At 61.7% G+C, this 13,510-nt stretch overlaps 1 protein-coding gene across 6 annotated transcripts in view; it reads right to left on the reverse strand.

The window, feature by feature from the left end:
- The window catches only part of PIP5K1C (phosphatidylinositol-4-phosphate 5-kinase type 1 gamma), a 33,694-nt gene extending 21,493 nt beyond the window's left edge, over nucleotides 1–12,201 (reverse strand). For 3 of the 6 annotated variants that reach the window (XR_003002541.1, XR_003002540.1, XM_024739984.1), the window contains exons 1-6: nucleotides 11,983–12,194; nucleotides 10,186–10,217; nucleotides 8,676–8,768; nucleotides 6,680–6,810; nucleotides 5,408–5,525; nucleotides 116–268 (exon numbers count right to left, since the gene is read on the reverse strand). Coding sequence is in view for 4 of the 6 variants with exons in the window: in XM_024739984.1 (XP_024595752.1) it covers nucleotides 116–268; nucleotides 5,408–5,525; nucleotides 6,680–6,810; nucleotides 8,676–8,759 (486 nt within the window). In the remaining 2 variants the exon portion in view is untranslated. Of the gene's footprint in view, nucleotides 1–115; nucleotides 269–5,407; nucleotides 5,526–6,679; nucleotides 6,811–8,675; nucleotides 8,769–10,185; nucleotides 10,218–11,982 lie in introns of those variants that run through there. The other 3 variants (XM_024739986.1, XM_024739983.1, XM_024739987.1) reach the window with 3 other exon arrangements.
- Between the last annotated feature and the right edge of the window lie 1,309 nt (nucleotides 12,202–13,510).

A 13,510-nucleotide genomic window follows, 5' to 3' on the forward strand; every position in this document is an offset into this window, starting at 1 on the left:
GGGGGTGTGGGGTAGTGCCAGTGTGGGGGGACTAGTGCCCACGGCTCCTCAGGCAGAGGGAGGAGGAGGGTGTGAGGTCGGGGGCGCTGGAGCTGGAGGGGCACGGCGCTCCCACCATGTAGTAGCCGGGCAGCAGCTTCTGCAGGAACTCGGCCTCCTTGTGCATCACCGTCTTGATGATGAACTCATCGTCACTGGTGACGTAGAACAGGGAGCCGCTGGCACCAGGGTTGGACAGCTCGATGAGCGGCTCATTGCACAACGAGTACTGAAAAGGGGGGCAGCGAGTGGGCGGGGTGCTCACCAACCCCCACCCCCCCGGGGGCCCAGGGGCTGGCAGGCAACCCCGAAACTGGTCACCGTCAGCTCCATTTTACAGACAAGGCCACTGAGGCTTGGAGAGGGGGACGGTCTCGCCCAAGGCCACACAGCAAGGATTTGAGCCCGGGCTAAGCCTGCAGCCTCAGTGCTGACCCACTAGAGTGTGTTCCCTCTCCTATGAGGGACAGACACCTGGCCATATGGGGAGCCGACACACCTGGCCACGACTTGCCTCCCAGCCTCCCTGCAGCTACGATGGTCAGCTCTGACCCGTGAGCCTAAGCACAGGCTGCCGCGTGGGACTTGGGAGAGGCTCTCTAAATGGGTGGCAGAAGCTGGCGCACCTCCTGTCTGCACCCCTCTCTCCCCCCCACCTGGAACCCCGCAGCCGCACTGGACCACGTGGTGACCTTGGGGGTAGAAGCCCAGCACCAGGAACGGCAAAAACAGAAGCTGCGTGCCTGGTGAGCAGCCCCATCCCGGCCCCCTCCCACCTCTCTTCCCCACCTCTTAGTCCCTGACACCCACGTTCCACCTCCGCAACCACTGCCCATCGTCCCCGCGCACCCCCTCCGCACCATTAGATGGTAAGTTCTAGGGAGACAAGGATACCTACATGATTTGTTCACATAACAAAAGGGGTTCCTAGCACATACTTCAGTGCCTGGCACAGAGCAGATGCTCAATTGTTAAGCAAATGAATGAAAAGCAAGGCCTGCAGGCCTTTTCAGCTGAGTCAATGAAGTACTTTTTGGAGTTGAGGCTGTCTGGGTCAGGTTTTCTGTCTCTTGCACCCCCCAAATCCTAATTGAGTACCGCTGGTATACACAGCGTGGAGGACAGGCCCCCTTTCCTATCCACAGAGAAAAGCAGGGAGACAGACACAGGACCCCACTGCCCTAGGCCCAGCTCCTGGATACAACTACACCTGACGCCACAGCTGCCCCTGGATGTCCAGGCCCCTAAGCCAAAGGCTACCCTGTGTCCACAAGCACTAGGTGTGGGGGTGCTCACAAGCTGGAGCCAAGCTGGAGCCCACTTCCAGGGCTCCTCAGAGACCACTGACAGCCAACCCTGGATCCCACCCGCCATCACCCCTTCCGAGCACGGAGCAGGACTGCACTGCCTGGCTTCTCTGGGGTGGGGTGACGCTGTCTGACAAGCACTGGCCAGTGAACTGTGAGCACAAGTGGTGGGTCATCCCCAGGTTGGAAGATTTAAATGCTGCTGTGTGCCTTCCAGAACTCTCCCTCTGCCTCGGAGGCCAGACGTTTGGGGTGGGAGCTGCTTCATCAGCCTGGTGTGCCAGTGATGAGCACAGCCCCTAGTCGACCCAGGGCGGACACAGAGTGTGAGCAAGAAACACACCACTGTCATTTTAGGCCACATGGATGCAGGGGTCTGTTTCTTACCCAGCATAATCTGCTCTGTGCTGACTGATACATGCTGTTCCCAGTGCTCCTGTTTCTCACGTATTACTGACTCTCAGGAGCACCAGCAAAGGCAGACTCAGGTCCAAAGGAGGAGGAGCCTTCTTCAGTCCCTTGACCAAAAGCCAACTGCCACTTTCTCAGTACTACCTGACATCCAAGCATATTTCCATGCACCCCCTGGTCTGCTGGTGCCTGACCTCAGCCTTGAGAGGTAGGAGCCGGCAGTTTTATTGCCCCCACTCAGTGTGATGGAGGCAGAAGCCAGCTCATATGGCAGTCAGCACAGTCAGGATATGCCAACTAACAAGCAGCCCCCAGACAGCACTCACAGTGCGTCTGCTGTGGGTCAGCTGGGGCTGTGTTCTTCGCTGTCACTCAGGGGCCCAGGTGGGGGCCACCCCTAGTGAGGCACTAACACTTCCGGCATCTCTCTTGGAGTGGTGGGGGGACAGTCAGTCCTCCCACCAGGGATTCTGAAGCCCAGTCTTAGCACCGGGGACACAGCAGTAAACAAAACAGTCTGAATCCTTGGCTCCTGGAGCTGACATTCTTTTTTTTTTTTTTTAATTTAATTTATTTTTAGTTTTGGCTGTGTTGGGTCTTCATTGCTGTGTGCGGGCTTTCTCTAGTTGTGGTGAGCGAGGGCTACTCTTCACTGTGGTGCGCGGGCTTCTCATCGCGGTGGCTTCTCTTGTTGTGGAGCAGGGGCTCTAGGCTCGCGGGCTCAGTAGTTGTGGCGCGTGGGCTTCAGTACTCGTGGCTCACAGGCTCTAGAGCACAGGCTCAGTAGTTGTGGCACACAGGCTTAGTTGCTCTGCAGCATGTGGGATCTTCCTGGCCCAGGGCTCTAACCCGTGTCCCCTGCATTGGCAGGCGGGTTCTTAACCACTGTACCACCAGGGAAGCCCTGGAGCTGACATTCTAGTTGAAGCCAGACAGATAAATAAAGTAATACACAGTGTGTCAGATGGTGACAAAGGGCACAGAGAAACATCCCGCGGTTGAAAGGCAGACGTGCTGGAGGCAGTTACGGTGGCCAGGTGGCCAGGAAAGGTGTGTCCCCTGAGGAGCCAACATCGAGCAAAAGAATGTGACTGAGCCCGTGCAAAGGCCCTGAGCGTATGCAGATGGTGGAGGACAGCATAGGGAAGAGGCCGGGTGGCCAAGGGGATGGTGCAGCGGAGTTCGGTTGGGAAGGGAACCAAGGAGGCCAACCTTTATTCCGAGTGCGGGGACAGCTAGGGAGTGACATGGTGCGATCTGTGCCTTAAGAGGCCCCCCTGGACTTTGGGGTGCGAGCCCGACGGGGTACCCAGGTGGGCGGGGCGGGGGCTGGCCAGGACCATCAGTGGAGGACGAGGAGTGGCCAGATTCCGATGCATCCGACAGCAGGGCTGGCCGTGAGAGCAAGAGCAGCTCAGGGAAGGCTCGGACGGGGGCGAGGGGCGTGCAGCTGCGGCCACAGCCATTGTCCATCCCCGCTCCGCCTGTAGCCACTAGCCACAAACATCCACAGCACAGAGGCCCCGCCCAGGTGCCCCGCCCTCCTTGCGCTCCGCCAGGCATGGGCCCGCAGCCACCGCCGGGCACCTTTGGGCACAGACTACAGTGAAGCACCCTGCAGGAGAGCAGGGACGTCGAGCGGAAAACCCAGCAGAAGGGAAGTGTCCAGTTCTGTACAGGATATATCTACGGGAGGAGAAAGTTCTGGAACCAGATGGCTGACAGCAGCTGCCCTGGTGAGCAGCTTCGTCGGGGCCGTGGGTCTTGGGCCTCACTGGGCACCACTGCCGAGGGGCAGGCGGGTGACAAGCAGGGGCTCCTGAGCCAGGTAACCCACCGTCAGGACGGGGTCATGGGCAGACGACCCCCGATTCAGGAAACAGCCCGCCGCCCCACCCCACCCCCATGCCCTGCTGTCCTGAGCTGAGATTAAATGACATTTAACCCCAGGAGAGCACAGGGGCCTCACAAGGGGTGAGAATGACTATGCACAAAAAAACTCGGGCCTGGTGCCTGTAGCTGGGGCGGGGGGCGGCAGCCAGGGGCCGAGGCCGTGACCGTGGAGGAGAGGGGAACCCCGGGGGAGGCAGGGCCGGCGAGGGAGGCGGGGACAGTCCGGGCACCCGGTCCATCCCTGCCCCGCCGCGTGGGCTTCACTCCTGCAGCTCGGAGCGACCCGGCCCACAGGCTGAGGGGCTCCGCTTGCCCTCCGCACGGCACCCATTTCCTTGCCGTGTTTCCCGGCTTGCTCCCCGACGGCCGACCCCAGCAGGCTCCCCGAGGCCCTGTCTGCAGCACCCCCACCCCCTCAGGCCATCCCTCAGGATGGACACGCCTCAGGTCTGAACCTTCCAGCGAGTTTCCAGCCCGCCAGGGCCCCGTGGCCCAGAACACCCAGGCCATCTCCGCCCTCCTGCTGCCATTCCAGGCTCACGCTCCCTCCGTGGCCTATGTTGGGGGCCGCAGGGCTGCTGCCTGCCTGTCCCTGGCGGTGTTGGTGGGAGTGGAGGTTAGGGAGAAACGAGAACACTCCCCGTCTGGGAGGAGCAGGGAGAATGAAGTTGAAGGTCGCCAAGGTGGGGCCAGGTGACCTCAGACGTCTGAGGTCCCTACACTTTACTTATCAAGTTCGAGATCAGGCCCCAGCCATCTCCGTGGCCCACCTCTGTGGACGTGGCAGTTCCACTGTCCACTCCCTGCTAATGGACACCGAGGCCATTTCTCCCCAACTGTGAACAAGGCCATAGGTCTCCCCTCCCGGTGACATGACAACACAGAGTCTGGGTAACCGGCGTCCTTTCTGCTGTAGAACTGCCAGGCTGCACACGAAATGCTCCTCCGCGCGCCGCGGGGCTCACAGACGAGGGAAGCTCTTCCCAGGGCTGGGATGGGGGAGGTCGTGTGGGACTTGGTGACTTCTGGGCACTGACTGGGCAGAGCTGGGGAGCCCCAGGTCACACATGTCCCCGGCCGGAGCAAACGCTGGGCCTCCAGAAGGACGTGGCCCCGGCTGAGGGCGCAGCTTTCCCACAGATTAAGACCCGAACGGGAGCAATTGGAACACAGTCAAGGCCCCCCAAACCCACGGATCGGGCCTCCCCGGAGACGGCAGGTGCCAGGAGGTCAGACGTGGGCGTCTTCGCAGACGCCGAGGCCTCCACATGCAAAGTCACAACGTGTGACCAGGCGGGCCTGGAACAGACCAGCCGGACCTTCTGAAGTGGAGACTCTGGCTGATGACCCAGACGCTGCTGCCGTGAAGCCCCATCTGGACATGACCTTCAGGAGTCCTGACAGGGATGCGAGGTCAGAGGGTCTGGCCTAGGTTTTGTTTTTTCTAACTTGAGAGACTAAAACCACAGCGGAGCTGGGAGGACAGAGTCCAGGCTGGCCGGTGACGGGACAGTCCCTCCAGGATGAGCGCACAGAAGACTGTAATGTCTGGAAGGAACAGACGGCCCGGCCAACAGCCAGCGAGAACCGAGTCCGGCCCGCCCCGACTACAAACTGAGCAGGGAGCCCGGCGACGCTGCACCCACGTTCCTGCCCCACAGAGACCAAGAGGCAACAAACAGGCGGTGATCTGAGCCGGCGAGCCTGGGCTGGAGCCGGGGGACTGGGCACGCAGCAGCAGCCGAGGACACACTCACCAAGTAGTCATCCGGCCGGATCCCAAAGAGTTCCCGGAAGTAGCGGAAGGCGACAGGCGCGTAGGTCTTGAACCTGAAGTCCTGGAAGTGATGGGCGGGGGTGAGGTTGCTGCCTTCACTGCAGAGGAAGCAGGGGGGAGGTCTGTGAGGGACGGTGGCTCGTGTGCTCTCCCCTCACCCACTGATGGCCCGCCTGCCTGCCCAGGCCCAGGCTCAGCCCCAAGGTCCCCAAAGAGCCAATCCAAAAAGCAACACGGGGCTCCTGATAGGACAAAGGGCCATAGCCAGCCTCGGGCTGTCCCTCAACAACCACCCTCCCTTCATCAGCAACAGAGCCCACAGCATTGGGTGTACACATGGCTGCCCAGAATAAGACCACTGCCAGCCTCTCCCACAGCCTGGTGTGGTCAGGGAGCTGTGCTCAGCCAATCCCCTGTGAGTGGAGGAGAAATGATGTGGGTCCTTTCCTGGTCATGCCCTTAAAGGGCAGGGGCATGTGCTCTCCTCCTCCTTCCTGCTATTGGAATGCAGGTGTGATGGCAGGAGCCTAGGCAGCCCCCGGGGGCCACTGGTAAGTAAAGCAGCATATTGAAGATGCTGGAGAAACCAGAAGGAATCCGGGCCCCCCAACATCACAGAGCCACCTGACCAGCCCTAGACTATCAGTGTGTGAGTGTGTCGCACGCAAGCGCACGCACACACAGGCGCGCGCGCACACATACACACACACACACACACACACACACACGAGAAAGAAAACAGAGCAAAGAACCTTTGCTTAGCTATTAGTTTTCCAAAGTCCTTTGGGATGACAACATAGAGATCTAGGAAGAAGAATCATGATTCATTCCATAAATCTCTCCAATATTCATAGAGGATGATTCAGGTCTTGTCTGGTTCTGGGGAGTGGCCTTTTATTGTGAAGTTTTATGTTCCAGGCTCTGCTTAACAAAAAACAGTACCATTTAATCCTTATAATAATCATGTACGGTAGATATTACTCCCATTTTATAGATGATAAAACACAGAGAACTTCTGTCTTTCCCTATTTTTAAAAGTCACCATTACGTTGCGTCCCTGTGATTCAGCAGCAAACTAACATCCTGACACAGGGCTGGACCTCAAAGCCAGGAGACCCCAGGAGGGGCCAGTGCTATTTTTGGCAGAGAAAGGAGCTGAGAGAACGGGAAGACTATTTCCTAGCACCGCTGTCTGCGAGCAGGGCGAGCTGCTGAAGGCACGGGAGCTGCCCCTGAAGGCCAGGCCAGGTACCTGGGGAAGAAAATGCTCTCCACCACGTAGAAGTCCTGCATGAGCACGTCGCGCTCCGGCTTGGAGCTCAGGTTGCCCACGGTGTAGCCAATGCCCAGCTGGATGGCCCCCTTCAGGGTGGAGGACGTGGTCTGCGGAGAAACCCAGCCACATCAAGACCCCCGGGGCCGGTCCCTGGCCCAGCCCTCGGCCGCCAGGGTGAGAAGCAAGGTGGGAGGCCCCCTTGGGACAGGGGGGCGGCATCTGGCCTGCCGCTCAGCCTGCACAACCACACAGCAAGGAAGTGGCCTGGCTGAGATGCCAACACCACCTGGCGCGGCCCCAAGGCCTGTTTTCTATCCAGCTTCTAGAAGGTTCCCACATCTCAAAACTGCCCCAACGCAGCAAGGGTCTTTGGGGGATTTTGCCAGGGTTTCCTTTGCGGGGAGGGCACAATACACAGCAGTGCCCAGGCTGCACTTCCGAGACCAGGGTTCCATCTGTCCACCTTCGAGGGGCTCTGCCTCTCTATTCCTCGGTCCCCACCCCAGTCGAGGATGGAGGTGACAGCGTCAGCCCTCCCGGGGCCACCCTCATGCCCGCCCACACTGGAGAAGCACCAGCTGCCTGTCCATCTGTCAGCACCGCCGCTCATGTTACTGTCACTGTGAGCCCTTAGCAACGTGCCCACCACTGAGGAAAGACACCTCGGCCCCCAAGCCACTGACTCTGGTCCCCAGCACCCCCACTGCAGGAGCAAGCCCTTCCCCGGCACCCGCCTCTCCTCCTGAAACCCCCCGCGAGCCACTCCCTCAAGATGCTACTGACTGAACACAGCTCTCCAGAGAAGATATGCAGACAGTCAACAAGCACAGGAGAAGGTGCTGAACACCACCAGCCACCAGGAAGATGCAAATCAGGACACAGTGAGACGCGCTTCCCACGTGCTGGGAGGGACAGAACCAGAAAGACAGACAACAAGCACCATGGAGGCCCAGAGAGTGGAATCCTTGTGCTCGGCTGCTGAGAATGGAAAAAAGGGCAGCCGCTGTGGACACAGTCTGGCAGCTCCCCCACTGGGTTACATACGGCTCTCATGGGACTCAGCGGTTCCACTCCTAGGTGTGCAGCCCAGAGAGAGAAGCACAGTCCACACGAAAGTACACAAACCCTCACAGCAGCACTACTCACAACAGCCGAAAAGTGGAAACAACCCAAGTGTCCATCAAAGGATGGTGGATACACAAAATACTTCCCCCTCCACGCACGCGATGAATGCTTCCCCCTTCAAGTGATGAAACTCGACCATGAAGAGGGGGGAAGCCCCGACACTCGCTACAGCGTGGACGGACCCTGAGAACACGACGCTCAGTGAGAGAAGCCGGACACAGGAGGACACACAGGGTGTGATTCCACTGACGGGAAACGTCCAGAACAGGCCGATCCACAGGGACAGAGAGTGGGTTCCTCATTGTCAGGGGCTGGGGATGGGGTGGAGGAGGCGAAGGGGTACGGGGCTTCTCTTGGAGGTTAACAGAAATGTTTTAAAGTTGACCGTGGCAATTGCTGTACAGCTCTGAATACTCTAGAAACCACCTAACTGAACACTTCAGAAGGGTGACTCATAGGCTGCATGCACTGGCTCCCAGCAAAGCTGGTATTTTAGGAGGCGCAGCAAGGCGGGGGGGAGGGCGGGGACCAGAGGCGGCGGGGCCCAGGGTTGCCTCTCACATCCCCGGCCCGACCCCTCCTCTCCTCAGCCCCACTTTCAGAGGGAAGGGAGGGAGCTGTGATTTCCTCTTGCCCAAGGTCACACCCAAGGCCACAGGTGACTCAAGGAGCCCAGCAGGTGGTGCAGCCTCAGAGCACCTGCTGGCAACCAGCAACCGAGAGCAACTGTCTCCAGCCACCTAGTCTCCAGCCACCTACGGCCGCGGCCCACACCCGACCTGCAGGGCCCGGTGCACCCACGAGGACCCCTCGTCCCACCCCCGCCGACGGAGGGCAGAGCAGGAACCTTCTTGTAGGTGGTTTCGCCGGATGCGTCCACACCCCGATGACCCAGCTTCTTCCCGTGGCCAGGGCCCGGCTGTCCAGTCATCAATGGGGCCTGGAGAAGAGGAAGCAGGAAGTGTTTAGAACTGGCAACGAGGCACTGCTGCAGGGGCCAGAGTGCTCTGGAAATCCTGCCAAGAAGGGGCTTCGTCGCCACCCGGCCGGAGCCCAGGGCGGGGGCCGCTGGGGGCGGGATGCGGGGCACTCGGGCTCCACGCCCGGGGGGCTACCCCCAGACCAGGACCGCCGGCTCCTCTAGAAAGCAGGAAGGTCGGCAGCCCCGGCCCTCTGCAGGCGGAGGGAGAAGAGCCCCAATTTCAGGGTCTCCCCCAACCTGGCACTGCTGACTTGGGGCTGGTCACTCTGTGAAGGGGGCGTCCTGGGCGCTGTGGGGTGTGGAGCAGCATCCCTGGCCCCCCCACTCGCTGCCAGGAGCCCCCCAGTTGTGACAACCACAGACGCCCCCAGACATGGCCAGGTGAGACCCTCTGGGCTGGAATGACTGCAAACAGCATCTCCTCCCTGAGGGAAGAAGTCCCGCTGGCCTGGGAGCAGGCTGGCTCCTGCCAGCTCCAGGGGACACATGTGGCATCCCAGCAAAGTCGTGTGAGAGCCGCTGGCCCCCGTGTGTGACATCACAGGGGGAGGATGGTGGATGGGGCAGTGGGGCCTGGAGGGACACAGGTGCCAGCTCAGGGCCGGGGCTCCACGAGTCACAGACATTTAAGAAGCACCTGCCGCCACCTGAAGGGCTCAGACCAGCCTGTTCTGCTGACCGCCAGGGGCCAGGCTTCGCTCAGGGAACGTTAGTTGCCAGCCCTGCTCCACACCCATCTCTGGCTCCCCACTGCCTGCGGCCTGGACGCCCTCCGGGACCCCAGCAGATGGACAAAGCTCACCTAAGAAGGACCTGAGTGCCCAGCCACGTCCTGGGAGAGGAGCCTGGCTGGGAGGGAAGGCAGACACCCGGGTGGGGCGGGGGCTCCTGTGCACCTGGGCTGCCTCTAACCCGCTGTCCGCGGCTCCTTGGACAACAAGGCTCACAGACGCCCCTCGCAGGCGGCCTCCGGGAGTGACCGGAAACTGACCAGGGACTGGGCGCCAGGGGCTCACGCGAGCGGACAGGACTGGAGGGACCCGGACAGGTGTGTGGGGCTGCTGGGGCGCCATCCTGGAGGCGCGGCTGGCGGGCGATGGCACCACCCTCTCCAGGTCCCTTCCGCCTCCCCGCTCCCTGGACAGCCCAGGGTAGGATCCTCGGGGCCCTCCCCGCCCGCCCCACGCCTCCCTGAAACTCAAGACGCTGGCGGGACAGACAGGTTTTCACCGTCTGACGACAGTTGCTTATTTGCTTGGCCAGCATCTGGGGCCCAGGGAGATGCCCAAGGCCACAGAGCAGGATGCGGGCTGGGCCGGGCACTTCCGGTCCACCTTCGGGAGGCAGGCCAGGGTGGGGCCCACGGGACACTCACCTCCACTGGGGTGGTCTTCTTCGGGGCCGAACCTGAGGAGGAGAAGGGAGACTTCAGTCTGGACATGGGGACGCCACCATACACACACCCTGTGCCCCTGGCAAGGCCGTGAGGACCCCACATGGCCAACGGGCCTGGGGACGTGATGCAGACGGGCTGGACGAGGGGCCCTGAGGCGGGAAAAGCTGCGGGAGCGACCACCACGACGTGGCCGCACAGACGGGGGGCGGGAGAGGAGAAACGGCACAGCCCACCACCAGGAGGGCCCTGGGCGAGGGCAGGTGGTCGTCGCAGGGACGGGGCAGCAGCGGTAGGTGGCTGGGGCCCAGGCTGGAGTGACGGCGCGGATCCCGAGGCAGCCGGGCCAGCCAAGGATGCTGCCTGGCTCCCACTCACACGGCTCCCAGCTGGGGTCCGGGGGGCCCAGGAGGCTCACGTGGGGAGGCCTCAGGCCAACCACTGACCCCTCTGACCTCGGTGTCCTCACCCAGAAAGCAGGCTTCTGCTGAGGATTACCTGTTCAGTGAGCGTGATCAGCAGATATCTGTCGCCCCAAGGATGTCCACATTCTGATCCCAGAATGGGCTTTAAAGGTGGGGTTAAGTTGAGGCCCCTGAGACGGGGATGACCCTGGATTCCCTGGGGGGGCCCAGTGTCATCACAGGGTCCTTATAAGAGGGAGGCGGGAGGGTCAGAGGCAGAGAGAGACGGGAGATGCTGCGCTGCTGGCTGTGAGGATGGAGGAGGGGCCGCGAGCCAGGGGTGCGGCGCCTCTAGAAGCTGGAAAAGGCGGGAACCGATGCTGCCCTGGAGCCTCCGGAAGGACCAGCCCTGCCCACGCCTGGATTCAGCCCCGGGAGGCCCGAGTCGGACTCCTGACCTCCAGGACTGTCAGAGAACCAAGCTGTCTGGTTTTAGATCAAGTTTGTGGTGATTTGTCACAGCTGCAACAGGAAACTCAGACACCGGTATCTACCAGGTGTCAGCTTGGAGAGGGGAGGCAAGCGGTGACCAGGACAGTCCCGTCCCCCGCCTTCAAGGGCTCACAGCCCAGCGGGAGCAGAGAAGGGCCTGGACAGTGCAGCGAGTGCCAGCAGGATGACTTGGGGTGACAGGTGGGGGGTCAGATCAGCAAGGGAGGACTTGGGCTTTTACCCCAGGGAGGTGGGAGTCCTGCAGGACCGGGGGTGGGAAACACACCGGACCTGACTCAGGTGCCCTCTGGTGGCCGTGGGAGGACAGACAGGGTGAGGACAGAGCCGGGGACCAGTGGGGAGGGGACCGCGCTGGTCCAGGTGGGAGATGATGGGGTGGACCAGGGTGGCTGATGTGGAGGGGTGAGTGAGAAGTGGGAGGATTCTGGTTAGCTCTGAAGTCAGGATAGACAGGCTGTGCGCACTGGGGGCGGAGTGAAGAAAAGTGAGGAGTCAGGAATGACTCAGGATCTTGGAGCGACTCACAGGAGAGAGCTGCCTCGACCAAGATGGGGGACCCAGCAGGAGCAGGTTTGGGGGGTGGTTGGGTGCAGGGTGGCCATGCTGAGTGCGAGAGCCCCGTGAACCCCCTGCGTGAAGACGTCAAGGGGCAGCTGGACCCTGAGTCAGGAGCTCGGGGAGGCCCAGGCTGGAGACAGGGCTGTAGGCAGCTGTCCGGGGGTAGAGGGGGTTCGAGCCCCAAGAGCAGACAAGGCCATCCGGGGAAGGTAGGGGTGGGGGAGGAGAGACGCCCCCGGAGGGGGTGGGGGGAACAAGGGCAGCCGGGGAGCAGCAGGCCCAGGTCAGGGGTCAGAATACCCACTCTATCCACCCGACTTGGGCCAGGGCTGGAGGCTGGGGACTGACAGCGATCGGGCATTCGGCTTCCTCTGGGAGGATGAGAATGTTCTGGAATCAGTGGTAACGGCTGCACGACACTGCAAGAAACACTGAGCTGCACACTTAACAGGGAATTTTATGGTAGCCATGAACTATCTCTCAGTAAAGAACATAAACCCAAGACGACACGGCCGTGGCACAGCCAGGCTGGACAGGGTAGGGACTCCCCTGAGTGCCCATCTCTGTGCGCGACCCCCAGAAGACAGGAAACTGAGGCCAGGTGGGCAGCCAGCTGGGCGCTTCGTGGCAGCATGGCCCACAGAAGGGACTCCCCCACCCCCAGAGGACAAAGCCCACGGGCCCTGGAAGGCGCGCATACCACCACCAGAACGGGAAACGCCAGCCGCATGTGGGTCACAACAGTCACGCCCGCCGGCAACACGCGGGCCTCCCAGCCCGGGCTCCCTGGCCACAGGGACCAACCTGGGCTCAGCCCCTCCCGAGGCCCGGGGGGCTGGCGGAAGGTGCTGGAAAGCCGACATAATATTTTCGTTGGCTGTCCAACAGCAGAACAATGCATGGTTTTGTGTCTGGGGTGTGGGGGAAGGAAGAGCGAACAAGGCAGGAAGCGGCAGTGGACCGCGCAGAACATGCGCAGAACATTCCAGACTTCGTCTGAGCCCAGGCAGCCCCTCCTCGGCCCACCTGGGGCACCTGAGCCCACAGCCCAACCCCTGCAGCTCTGCAGCTCCCGGCCCCTCATCCCGGGGTCCAGCTGGTCCAACACGGTGGTCCCGATTCCCCCCCAGCCCCAGCCCACCACCGAGGCCTCCGCAGTCTCAGGCCTGTGGGAGCGGCCTGGCCAACACCAGCATCAGACGCAAAGTCCCAGCCGGGTCCTCCCTGCCTGGGGACACTTGAGGGACTGACCTCAGGGTCTCCCCGCTTTGTGCCTGGATCTCACCCCCAGGCCCCCCTGCTTCTCCTGGCTGCTGAAGGGGGAGACCCACCCCACCCGGAATACCCCCAGGCGTGAGGCCAGGAGGGGCAGCAGGCAGGCTCCGCGCTGGCCCAGGTCACAGGGCAGGGACAGAGCGAGGGGAGGACAGACAATGGATGGAACACCGGGGACGGCGCCGCGCCCTCTGCCCAGACACTCTCCCCGAAGTCCCCTCGGAGGGGCCTCCTCATGGCCTCCCCGGGTCCCGCCATCCACACGCTCTCACTCACTCTCTGCAATTCCCTTTTAGAACCTCATCTGTCGGTCGCCCTCCTGACCAGGTGACCCTGTTGCTGGGGGCCATGCGGTTCCTGCACCCGCTTCCACCAGCCGGGCCAGGGGCGGCAGGGACCAGCCAAGATGTCGAACTCCTCCCAGCCCAAGATGTAACCAATTATCTTTTGAATGAGCCACCCTGTTTTCAAGGAAATTAAGTTTTAAAAATAGACGGGGGGAGGAGGAGAGCGTGAGGCGCTGCAGAGCTGAGACCTGGGGGAATCTGGGGGCACAG

Source organism: Neophocaena asiaeorientalis, unplaced genomic scaffold, assembly GCF_003031525.2.
Source record: "Neophocaena asiaeorientalis asiaeorientalis breed wild unplaced genomic scaffold, Neophocaena_asiaeorientalis_V1.1 scaffold469, whole genome shotgun sequence".
NCBI classification, from domain to species: domain Eukaryota; kingdom Metazoa; phylum Chordata; class Mammalia; order Artiodactyla; family Phocoenidae; genus Neophocaena; species Neophocaena asiaeorientalis.